The 13,721-nt window shown below is 26.8% G+C and overlaps 2 protein-coding genes across 3 annotated transcripts; one reads left to right on the plus strand and one right to left on the minus strand.

Annotated features, from left to right (window-relative positions):
• The first annotated feature begins 6,994 nt into the window (after positions 1-6,994).
• Positions 6,995-12,757, plus strand: LOC111028752. Of its 2 annotated transcripts, none has more exons than XM_022307495.1 (3): positions 6,995-7,103; positions 10,882-11,368; positions 12,142-12,354. In XM_022307495.1, exons 2-3 carry the CDS (start codon positions 10,916-10,918, stop codon positions 12,352-12,354), a joined length of 666 nt encoding a protein of 221 aa, XP_022163187.1. In that variant the 5' UTR covers positions 6,995-7,103; positions 10,882-10,915. The 2 variants fall into 2 exon arrangements, with proteins under 2 accessions (XP_022163187.1, XP_022163186.1); XM_022307494.1 differs by lacking the exon at positions 6,995-7,103 and adding an exon at positions 10,486-10,709 and having other exon boundaries at positions 12,142-12,757.
• On the minus strand, positions 8,290-10,330 carry LOC111028753 (signal peptidase complex subunit 1). The gene is made up of 4 exons (XM_022307496.1): positions 10,153-10,330; positions 9,646-9,705; positions 9,485-9,571; positions 8,290-8,837 (listed from the first exon to the last, which is right to left on the minus strand). Exons 1-4 carry the CDS (start codon positions 10,186-10,188, stop codon positions 8,697-8,699), a joined length of 324 nt encoding a protein of 107 aa, XP_022163188.1. The 5' UTR covers positions 10,189-10,330; the 3' UTR covers positions 8,290-8,696.
• Positions 12,758-13,721: the final 964 nt, after the last annotated feature.

The raw sequence follows: 13,721 nt of genomic DNA on the forward strand, positions 1-13,721 counted from the left end.
TACTTTCTGACTGTTTAATAAACTATTACATAATACAATAGATTAAAGTATTTAAATGAAGCCTGGAAGGTAAGTGTTTGATTTTAAGTAGGTATTACTACTATTACTGTTATTAGGTATAATAGCTTACAACTAGGATATAATATATGACATATTATTTTATTTTGTGTCCACTTGGCTATAATGTTCATTGTTATCTAATCAAATATTGCACTTCATAAATTTATAATAGTTTATTGTCACGTAATTTGTTAATTAAAATTCACGAAAGTTATACTTATATAAAATACTACACTTATAAATTATAGGTATACCTATATAATATATCAATTACAACTTTAAATTTCATGTGTAGATATAATTAAAAAGTATTAAATATTATGTATTATGTTTTTATAATTTATAAAGTTAATGTTTTCTGGTATCTCTAAAAACAATATTTGAGATTTTTGTTAAAATTAATCGAGCAGTTTTTGAGTACATGAGCTATAAAAATATATTTGGTTTTAAGCGCATGGGTGCAATTTTGGGGGACTTAGACGGACTAAGCCGCTCCAATATTAAAATTAGCCCCTCCAAAAATGTGTTTTTTAATTGAAGTATAAAATCCTTCATCTGTTATCTAATTAACATAAGTCAGTAAAAGTATAGATTAAATAAACTAGTATATTAAATCTATGGTAAAAGCTGTTTGAAGAAATTTTTTTCTTAAGTTTAAACAATGATTCATTATTCGTGTGTTTCTATAGTAAAGACATCAGACCCACTCGCAGAACATAATATACTATATAGGTATAATACGAAATAGTATTACAAATTATTATTAATTACCCACGATAGATTACTGATAAAGTGATAACACGGGCGTTATCGCTATGTAAGCAGTCAACTGTTTAGGCGACGGGACCGCCCCTCCCCCTCCCCCCCCCAACGGGTACAGCAGAAACCCTTGGGGGCCCAATTAAATTTTTTTCCACATTGGCGTCCGAACTGGGCCTTCAGGGCTACTCCCGGACATAGCACCACACGAAAAAAAAAATAAACATGTGAAGCCCCTCCAGCCACCAAGTCAAAAACTGAAAGTGTGCCTATGGTTTTAAGATATAATTTCTTTAAGCCACATAAACACGATGATTTGATGCATCTTTTTACCTCATCTTACCGAGTAGCTAACCTATGTCAGCCATATTTATATTTGATGTACAAAAAAAATATCAATTTCTACTACTACTATTCTAATCTGCAACTAATTGCTCCCCATTTATAAAAGAATTTAAATTTCGAATTCCACCTTGAACCTCAAAATCCTTGCTTGAAAAACATCTTTAAATACGAAGTTTGGAAAATCCTTTCTTAGTGGTTTCTACACAAATGAAGATAAAACGATCCCTTAAAGTCGATAACTTACTGTCCTTTTCAATCGCAATTTTAAAGCATTTCTCAAAACATGTAATATACCTAAAATTGTAACATTTAAAAAAAAATAGATTTTCCTTATTGAACTGATGATTGTCGAAGATCATAATGGCTGATAGCAGTCGGCAGATATTAAGCTATGATACTCTTACAATTATTGTATGTTCAATAAATAAATTATAATTAACATAGTGATTTTTATTTAATTTAAAATTTCAAAACTGGTTTTGATTTAGAAAACTGCAATTAAACTTTTTGTTTTAAGTATTTTTCGTAATAGGTAAGAAATATTAAATAATTTGACTGGTGGAAATGGAAAAAACAATAATGACAAAAAATGGACTCGTTTTCCTTTCAGTTCTTAAAAAACTTAAAAGTTAAAAAAATGACTTCAGAAGTCACAAAAATGACCTAAAACCAATTCATTGTACTGATTCAGTACTACTGAAACACATTTTAAGCTAGAAAAGCATCGTTTATTTGTAAAATGTTTTGTTTATGTTTGTTTATGTTTATTTGTTTATGTTCCAAAAAAAGTCATCAACATCCGGGCCCTAATTATCGTTTATTTGGAGGACTGTGGACTCGAGATCCTGGTTATATTATTAATATTGTTTCCACAAATAAACATTTCTGTGAAAAACATATTGTAGATAAAAATGACAAACATAACAATTGTTACAAAATTGTAGGCCAAACAAAGAAGAATAAAAATTTTAATTTTTTAATAACATCACTAAATGTAAAAAAAGAGTGAGTTACTAAAGTAAATTGTATGTTTGAATTCAAAATGTATTGTAATTTTTTGTTTATTAAAAAATACATTTTCAATTTGTAATGTGTTGTAAGGTATGCCTTAAAAAATGAAATTATTATAAAATACATAGTTTATTTTATAATTTATAATGCTATCATCCAGAAAAAATATGCAGGAATCCGGGATTTAAAAGTTTTTAAATACAGTGGTCACTGCTTATATAATCACTGTGAATGTTTTCAACTGTGTTGTTATCAAAAACCGAAAGTAGGTACAGGTCGGGTCATATTATTACAATATTACGTATTTACCCAAGTGCAATGTGCATTGATTTTAAAATATAGTTTATATTATTATAAAATCAATGGTATGTGTTCTAACTTTTGTTTAATTTTATCAACCATCAGTCGGGTTATGTTTGTTATCCGTTTTGTCCATTATCAAAATAATTACGCTAGCGGCGATGCGCTACTGCGCTAGTGGCTACCATTATAAAATACCAGTCGTCACATTTTGTAGTCAACATTTTTAAACCCAAAATAGGACTAAATAGACAGTGGTGTCGTAACCAGCTTTTCCAAAAAAAAAAAATGAAATGTAGTTCATTACATTACGTAGATAGATTTAGTGTTCCTTAAAGGTAACTGCTATACCACTGGGAGGCCTCTTCACTCTTATTTTTCAAGTTATCATTTTATATTGTTATCTTTAATATTATAATTAATTTATACTAGCAAAACTAAGGTAGGTAAGTCAGGCACGCCCGCAGAGATGTAGCTCACTAGGTGCAAAATATTTTTAATATCAATATAAGATGTGGGGGGCTTTGCCCCCCACACCCCCTAAAACTTATTACATGACATATATTATTTATCATCAATAATGGGTATAACAAAATATATTTAAAACATAACTCATTTTATTTATTACTTCTTATAAAATATAAAAATTAGATAGAATTTTAGATGTATAACACACACATACATATATATATATATAAATAATAGTGTACCACAGAATAGATGTCAGATAACGAAATTCATAATAATATTATTGATGACCAAAATAAATGTATTAATAATAGACGCGTGGTTAGACGTGGCTGTACACAGTACTAAAATGCGACAGACGGTGGTATCTCAGAATAGTCAGATGCCTGAATAGCTAATAAGTATTTAATATTTACTATATTGGGAATAATCATGGGCATAAATTAAAAATTTACAGAGAAGGAATTTTTATATTTTATTATTTATTTGAAAAATCCAAATTATTAAAATTTTCAGGTGGTGCATTTGCACCACCTGGCCACCCCTCTCCGGGCGTGCCTGAGGTAAGTCGTAGGTGCTATTCCACCATCCCGTGTTCCAGTAGACCAAAGTTCACGAAATGGCGGTCCACATAAAATAACATTCGGTTTTAATGGTCCAGGTTGTGATCCGTGTTCAGAATTGTATTGTTATTCATTAGATTAAATAATATTGCTTTTATTATATTGTTTTAGTTTCACTATTCCCTAGAGTCATTACTCCTTAATAATTAAATTTCATTAGTGAATCATAACCATACCGAGTAGTATAGTTGAATATCAAATTTAAATTTTCAACTACCTATTTGATATTTTGGAATTTTGGTATATTATGTCATTATAGTACGACAAGGTTTACACGGAAAACTAGGAAAACGTAGGTAGTAGGTACGTACTTACTATATATAGTACAAAGTTACAAGTAGTTATACAAAATACAATTTAATCATTCTCCTAACTAGCTTGAAAATTAAAATATCGTAAGAAATACCATGAGATAATGTTCATATTTTAAAGTTTGATAGAAGGTTAGATCAAATAAATGGACACTTTAATAAATAGCTTTCCATAAAAATTATAACTTTAAGAGTAGATTAACCAGACTTTTTGCAAAAAAAAAAAAAATCCCGATTCAAATAATAGTAATTTATTATATTACACCCATTGTTAAATATACCCATATAAGGAGGTAGGTTAAAGGTAATAATGATTAATGATTATCATTGTTCCACACGACCACACTTTTCATTAGAATTTAGCAAAAGAACATTATTAATTGATGAATAAATCTATATTTTATACATTTTATAACCGGACCATTTTAAAATTAGAACTAGAAATTAATCATAAACACATTACATTGGTATTAAATTATAAATTCCAAATTCCAATACGACAATAGACAATTTATAGTTACATGCACAAATTATTTGCTATTTTAATATTTAATATCAGACACAAAATGAACAAATAGTTGTATGACTTATCAAGTATTTTATCGTGTTATGTTACACTTTGAAATTGTATTGTTCTACAATAATATACGAGTATACTTACCCACAGTCTATCTCTATCGTAATACCTACGTAAATTCGTCTACTATTCTAAACTCTATAAAAAAAGTATCATGATATAAATATTGTTTATATTTGTCTATGCTCTATAGTCTATGCATATGCATATTGTTTAATAAGCCGGGTCTATACTAGGAAGACCATACTCTAGACTCATTAGTTTAGACCAATTAACTGGGTGATGGATAATAAACGAAACAATATTGTGTTCAAAAACTAATATACTAGTGTAGGGGTACGCAAAAACACCATGATCATTGCCGCATACGAATAACGATTCAGAGATTAGGCGGCGAGTCAGCCTTGGGGCTAGTCAAGCTAGAAGATCTATTTTTAAGGATATTTTATAATTTATTTGTTTTACTTTTATCTATCAATACGGAAAGTTAAACTTTTTTTAATTTTATTTTTTAGTGTATGTGTTCACATACACAATTTACATTAAAAAAAGCAGACAAGCGGGTAACGTTCTGCTGTACAGTAGGTTTCTAAAGATCGAGTCACTGACTCACTGTTATGGGTGTGAAACTTTGAATTTAATAATCATTATATACAAAAAACGATTCTGAGCAGGACAGTCTGTTAGTCCCTACTTTTATTACTTAGCCACGTAGGTATATTTTATGATATTATTGTGACTAAAGTCATTTATTTTACATTAGTAGGATAAATTCATTTTTGTCAAAAAAATTGCATTTGAAAATAACATGTGTGTATACAATATAATAATGTACAATACAAGTCTCGAGTACTTACGAATAATCTTTTTAAATTACAACAAAACAACTAAAATCGTTATTCTTGGTTTAAATATGTAATTTAGTCCAAATTTGAACTACAAATTAAAATGTCGGTAAAAAAGAACTGAGTATATTAATTTTTAGATATTTTGGTTACAGACTATACAGTAGGAACTATTTATGAGAATCATAGTTTTAAATTTTAAATTCTTAACTATAAAAATTGAATATTTCATAATTTTTCAACTACAAAATAGTTTAAAAATTATCGAGCTTTTGATAAATTATGCCAAAATTTGAATTTTTAATACTAAAAAAAAAATGTTCGTATTCTTTAATATTTATAAACTGCTACTATAACTACTTTAATAGCTTTGTATTCAATTTTTAAGTATTTCGGCACAATGAAAATATGTTAATTGATATTTATAGAAAATATTTCAAATTTTAAATGTCTATTAATAGCTCAATACGAGTAACCTTTGAAAATTATATAATGTATAGAAAATGAGGCAATAAACATTTGATGAAAAGTAATTCAAGTATCTATAATAGCTTTTAAATAACAACAAAATAAGAAAATCATTGTATGAGAATTTGTTAATTTACGGATGAATATCTAATGTGTAACTTCAAACGCTTGTAAAAAATTAATTCAAGGGATTTAAACTTAAGAGAGATTTTGAATAAGAATTTCAAATCATAGATATACATACACAATTTTTTTTTTGAATTTCTAACTCGAAATAATTTACCAATTTTCGTGATTTTGATGAATTTTGTCAACATTTTAACATTAAACGCTCATAAAAAGTTACTCCTTTTTTTTTAGATGATAATTAAGTTATTTGACTAAATGTATTAAAGATAATAACTTCATAATAATGGCCAATGGGTTTAGAAGATATGGAGGCTATAGTGCTTTGAGAATTTTTGTACTTAAATTTAGAAGTTTATTTTTAAACTTTACCTAATATTGTTTCCCTTGATTGATGACCATTCAGGTTGATTATCAGCACGACAGCACTTTAGAAATTGGTTCCACAACATTCGTTCTATGACATCTGAATTAGGACTTTGACATAATTTTAATTAATTATTGCATTAAACGAATAATCATATTTGATAATAAAATAATATTTGTACTTAGTTTTGTCATGAATTCCTATAATATTAATCACCCAAGAACTCAACAATTTCTTTGATGGGCGGCGACAAGTTTGTTTTTTCAGTTGGTCCATTTTTAAGTTAAAGAAAAAATAAAAAATAAAAAATAGTATAGAACTGTCCTACAAATCTACAAAAAATATACGTTGTTAGTTGTTGTTACTAGTGTTGAGAGCTGATACAGAATGACAATATTTGTGTCCATTTATTTTGATATTTACTGTCATTGTTCATCATTAATAATTAAATAATTATTATATTTAATTTGATACTATTAGTACTTACACCCGTTTTGTTACCCACGAAGTGAAGACGATGACAGATAAAAACATACAATTAATATGATTGACCTTAGTTCTAAAGGCAATCAGATTATAGGTACACAATATTTAAGAAAAAGAAGCATTTATTTCTAATACTATCGAACAGTTAGAAGAAAACCAAATTGATAAACTTAAATTTATAAAAATAATATCATAGGTTCAAGTTTTTACCAGTGCCATAATATTAATTTAAAAATAAATAAATGTTTAACCCACCTATAGTAGGTACTGATCAGTGGTGTGGGTAAGGCTGAGGGCCCCTGGACTAGGGCAATTATAGTGCATGCATATTGCTTTACGTAGGTATCGCTGTATCAGGTAAATACTTTATTATATATAAGTACATAACCATACCCCATAAGTATTTTTATGTCACACCTAAGGTTTTTGGTTATTTAATAGTCTATAATAATAGTATGAATGATTACATATAGAATTTAAACTGTACCTATACTTTAATACTTTCTGATAAGTGTAGTGACAACCATCATCGCTTATTGCTTAAGAGCTATGTTCATAAAGGTATACATCATTGGTGCTTTATATTTTTTAGAATTAGATTTCCATGAACGGCTGTAGGTATTAACACTGTTTATAGGTGGATTTTCAACACTATAGGTTGATTGAAAACGTATTTGAAGGATCTACTAAAATATATTATATTTTCAAGACTGAATCAGTCATTTTCTGATGACAATTCATCATAGTATAACAATAAATAGGTATATGTAAATAGTAGATGAAACTTGAATATTTTAAAAATGTATCAAAATTAATTTTACATAATATTTGTAAAATAAATTATTGTTTATGCTGATAAGTCATAGTTATAACTTATAACCAATAGACTCCATTAAAAATGTCTAGTTATAGCTGTGTTAATACTATGCTTGAGTTACGCTTGACTAGTGGTAAACTCACCCCTCTTCCCAATAACGTTACAATAACTATTAATAAATGTACAATTAATAATTTATTTTTTCATTATATAAAGTGTGTAGCTAATAGCTATAAAACGAATCATAAAAAAGGGGAATGAGGTAACTTTAAATTATTAAAATTTATTATTTTGGTAACAAATTCAAGTTTTTAACTTTCTTATAATTTAAGTTGAAACCAAAGAATTTATATACATAATCACAATATTTTATTTAAGTGTTTAACTTTAAAGTTAGAATTTTGACCAAATTAAGTTTTAGTTAAAAATGTACGAAACATTTAATTTGTATGGATTAAGATTGAAAAGTTAATATGAGGTTTCTCAAAAGTAGTTAATACTGCAAGAAAAAAAAATTACAAACTGTAAAACCACTATTTTATGTTTATAGAAATTTGTTACAATAAGAATATAAATGAAAAATAACAACAATTTTAATTATTTTGTTGTTATTCCAAAATGTTTTTTGTGAGTACATGAAACTTTTGCTGTTTATTATTATATTTAATTCACACCATAACATTTTCAAACGCAATGTTTTTGCAAAAATTAATTAAACCTACCATATTATTAAGAACAAAATAAACTTTAATTGTAATATAAATGTATCATCAAATTAACGTAATAATATAGACTGACAGACTATGTTTGCTTTGAATTGTTTTTTATAAACAATGATTTATCATTAAATTCAAATTTAACACATACATTACAATGACTTACTCCACAATGACGAGATTGATTAAACAACTGTACAGCAGAGTAGTTACTAACTTAAACCCATGTTTAAAATTTTTTTTCTTTTTTTTAGGACATTTACATACCTAGCTTATTCATAATATTTAATGTAAATATAATTTCTTTTAATACAATATAATATAATATATAACATATATTTATTTCAAATAATTGATTTAAATTAAATAATATAATAGGAAAAAATAAAATATTAAAAAAATATGCTATAAACTATTTCATTTTGTCTTCTTTTTTTCTTTCTTTTTTTCTTCTTTGTACTCATCATAGGTTAGGATATTTTCAATTTTCTTAACCTTCTTTACTTTTTGCCATCTAAGTGGATTACGAGCATAAAAAGGCCAAGGTGGAATTGTCAGCTAAAAATTAAATTTGTTTTAAGATTTAGAGCATTTGGAGTTTCTAGTTATTGTTACAGAGTTAGTCCAATTGTTTAATAATCATAATTCTATTATAGTATTTAATAAGAGCTCAATGTTTATTGTGAAGATGTACTAGTTTATTATGCTATCAATTGCACATTTTTTGGTTCAGTACACTTTCCATTACTGTTATTGTCAGATAATTTGCCACAACGGTAGAAGTGCAAACATTCATAACCAAAGTTTCTCCATATTTTGAGTTATTTATTATTTAATTATAATTGTAACTACAATTTTTAAAACTTAATAATAATAATAATAATAATAATAATAATAATAATAACAATAATAGTATGTTATTAATTTGAAACTAAAAAACACCACTGAGTTTGTGCCAAAGTATCTGACAAACATGTATGAATTATTAAATATGACATTATTTGATATGCATGGTAATCATTTGGGCTGTACTTGATAAAATATGAAATTTAGAGGTTGGATAACTAATTACAGTTAAACAAGAGCTTTGGGTCCACAGATACCAAAAGTATATTTCATTTTCAAACATTTTTTTTATTGAATAATTGGTTTTTCAATTGTTATTGTCAAATATTCATAATATTATGTATAATTAATTTACTTACTAAAGCAGAAACAAAAAATCCAATTAATGTTAGACCAATTGTGATTGAAAATTGCTCTTTTACGTACCCCAAAATAAAACCAACAAACTGTTAAATATACAAACAAATATAATATTAATATCAATAAGATTTTCTATGAATAATAAAAATTAAAAACTTACCCCACACATAGTAATAATGGTTCTAAACAAATATTCAGCATGTTTTTGGCCCACAAAGTCCTAAAAAACATATTAATTATTTTGTATTTTAAATTTTGACTAAAACATATTTAACTTGAATTCAAGATTGTAATAATGGTCCTAATAAAAAGTTTAATTATATTTATAATTTCATAGTACATAAATGCCATAAATATAAACTCTATAGAGTACCTAACAAATATTTCATCACAAAAAACATTATGAATTTTAAATAATGTTTGTTTTAATAAAATATTATGAGAATCATAGTCAGTATGGTTGTACACTGACATACATACAAATTGGGGCTTATTTTTAAGTATTTGAACATATTTTGCTCTATTTTATCAACTTGACGGGAGAGGTTGTGCACATTATTTTGAGCTGAAAGGGTTGCAGCAAATCAAATTTAAGAACATTTCTAAAAATTCCTAAAAATATGCCCGGATCATAATACTAAACAATTTTAGAATTTGATGTTCTTACCATATGCCATTTCCAAATGGATAAATTATCGAACATGATGGGAAGCTTGCAAATAAAATAATATACTTCACTTTATTTTACTTCTCCACTATAATATATAAAAGTCAATCTTCAAAAGCTCTAAAAAGTAAAAACTATTGACTAATATTTTATTTTCTGAATACAAATATTACAAATTTGTATACGACATACGTTATCGTATTGATAATACTATCGACACACGTCATCGCCATATTATTCAAAGACATTATAATTCATAGTAGTCATCTTTGGTTTTGACTTATCTATCTGTTTCGCGCTTTTATCACTATCAGTGTTTATTTATGATGGTTTATTATTTGTTTACACTTTTTTCATTTGGAGTTTGGAGAAAATATTTTGTAATCTCTTCACTTTTGTACCTTTACCTATTCTGAATAGTCCTATTATAAGAATTATGAATTAATATTATAATTATTACAGTTCAATTATATTTTGATTATGAACTTGTTTAGAACAGTAAAAGAATATACATTCTTTATACGATTTTGTTATAATTTTTAAAGCATTTATGAACGGTTTGTTATTATTTTACTTACCATAGTTGTGATAATCTCTTTTTTTCTTCTATTTTTCAGTATTGTTTCATTAGGTAGTTTGTTACTACCTAGTATGGTTATTATGTATAATACACTAATTAATTACTGAAGCTATTGATCTTAAAATATTTTTTAATTTTATGCTTATTAGGTGATGTAACCATAACTTGATTTTCCAACAAAAGATGGACACTAGTCGCAATACAGTTGCAGCCATATTAGAAGAAGTGAGAGATGATGTGCAAAGTTCAACTAGTCGTTTATCACATCCAATCCGCCCAACGAGCACTAATGATGCTAATAAAATTGTCATTTATGTTCAAGACAAAAATCGTTTTGTGAAGACTGAACAGCATGATTTCTTTAATCATGTAAATGATCATCCACCTTCTTCAGAGAACTACAATAATTTACGTCCAATAGCAGCAAGAGTTCAAAGGGTATTTGCATCTTTAGGCACTGTCAGTCAAGGTCTTCTAGCAGGAGTAGCGTTAGCACAATTATTTTTGGGTGAAGCATCTCAACGATCACCATTAATATTGATGTCATTTTTCTTATTATCGACTATATGTATGTGCACAGTTCTAGATATTTTTGACTTGTACAGATGTGAGAGCTTCAAACCAAAATATATTTTAGTAAGTTTAAATACTTGATGGTATTTCTAATGTATTTGGTAATTTATTCAGATTTTTAAATGTTGAAGTATGACACGACCCCAGTGCCTCATCACTCTCTCTCAATTGTACACACTGCCACTCTGGCCTAAAGGGGGAATATCAAGATTTAATGAATATTTCGCGGTGGCCCAGTGTTACGCTTCCGGCAGTCCGGCGCGTGGGTCGCGGGTTCAAATCCCGTACCGTGCAATTTTTCCATTAATTTATCGATATCTCTCCCAAGACCGGCCGCATCACCTGTGGTCGCGTCAAGTATTATTACAATCTGATCTCTTTTCTGAAAAAATAAATTTAGCCAAAATTGCCTTCTCTACTATGATTAGAAAAATAAACAAAGCAATTTTTTTTTGTACCAAAAGATATTCAAACTTAAAAATGTAAAAATCTTACCTAACCCCTTTGTTTGTGAATCAAAAATTTGGCTCTTATTACTTTTATAGTTGACAATTTATTGTATCCTCACAAAGTTATAATTTCCAATTTTTTTTGGTAAATTTAGATTCAATATTAATTTAAGTAAGACAGTTGAGTGAATAATGATAAAATCGATCTATTTAATGTTTTGTTAATGATCAGTGCTTGCTTACACTTCTCTCGAGTTATTTTGCTATCATAAAAAAAATCTTTCCAATCTCAATGCATGTTGACATTGTTGTACAATTAATTAGTTTTATAATTATTTTTTCTCAAACCAATTTTAAATTAATCTATTACCTTTTTGTATTTTTCAGGTATTATTCTTAAGTGTATTAACAGCTTTAGCTGCATTTGCATGTACTACATATGATACAGCTATTATGTCAGGTAGCAAAGTGGAAGCCAAAGTTTCGGAGACTTGGCGAGCATTAAACTGCTGTCGATGTTATGGTGCTGTTCTTGGATGGATTATTATTATTATTATGAAACCTAAAGATCAATTAGCAGAATTTTTAAATATTGATTAATTTTTAAGTTAAAAAATATGAAAATTCACTAAACATATTCACTATTTTACATTTGGGTATTATGGAGTGTGTTAGGAGAAGATTAATACAAGAAATTCACAAATGTGAAAATCAAATACATCAGTTAATGTTTATGAGTTTTTAGATTGATCCATTTACTGTAGAGTGTCCTAGTATAAAGCCAAATCACATCTAAATTGCACATCACAGTATTGTCAGCCTGGCTTAACAAAGGGCTTATGGATCAGTTTTTTGAGTGGAATCCCATAATGAAATACTAAGGCCCCAAAAAAAACTCAGGACAGCATTGACCCCTGTAAAAAAATTACCTATAATTTAATATTTCTATAAATACTTTATGGGGTCACTTCTCCTTATAAAGACCAGGAAAACTCCAAACAAATTAAAATTTACGAGAAAAAAATGGTAGGGCTCTATCCTCGTTTGCGGCCATGGCCTAATCGACCCTGTATAACAAACAACTTAATTGTATACACAGACAAAACTAGTTTTGTTGTGTTTGAATAAACAAACTTCTATAAAAAATCTTCATATAAATAAACTGTGTTAAAATTGTACACATAGTATTACAGTAACACCAAAACTACAGGGAAATTGCATGAACCGATGTTTAACCACCCAAAAAACCTAATTTATAATGCACATTTTTTTTGTTAGATGCCAAATTATAATAATTTTTTTACTAACTAAATGTATAATCAAAATCATAATCAAAATTATTTTTAGTTAATTGTTATTATTGTATGTAATATAATAAAAATAAAGTTAATGTACAAATTTGTATGTACCTTATGTATAGAGTTATTGTTCCTGAATCAATCTAAATCAAGTATTTTATATTTGTTTAAATTAAAAATAATTCTTTGATATTTGTATCAAAATTGCATGTGTACTTATTATGTTCATGTTAATTTGTACTTGTCATTATATGAGCAAAATATATATAATTACATAATTGATTAATGTGTGATTTAATTCATTTTACATTTGAATCATAAAGCATGTAAAATTTTTATCTAAATTGTATCAAAGTTTAAAGATAAAATTTTTAAATAAGATAAAATTCATAAACATTGGGTAGAAGTTATTTTATTTATAATTTATACCTAATTAAAAATGAACTTTAATAATAAAAAAAAACCTTAAACTTGAATTATTAACTAAGTGAGTTTTTATGTATCTATACAACTCAATTTATATGTAAATTTCAAAATTTGTATTTGATCTATGTTTTAATTTAATAAATTTAACATAATGAAAATGTTGTATATAAATATAAGATATAGTAAACACATTTATGATAGTTAAATATTGGATTATTTATTCAACTTTTATTGTATGACATA

Source organism: Myzus persicae, unplaced genomic scaffold (assembly GCF_001856785.1).
Source record: "Myzus persicae strain clone G006 unplaced genomic scaffold, MPER_G0061.0, whole genome shotgun sequence".
Taxonomy (NCBI): domain Eukaryota; kingdom Metazoa; phylum Arthropoda; class Insecta; order Hemiptera; family Aphididae; genus Myzus; species Myzus persicae.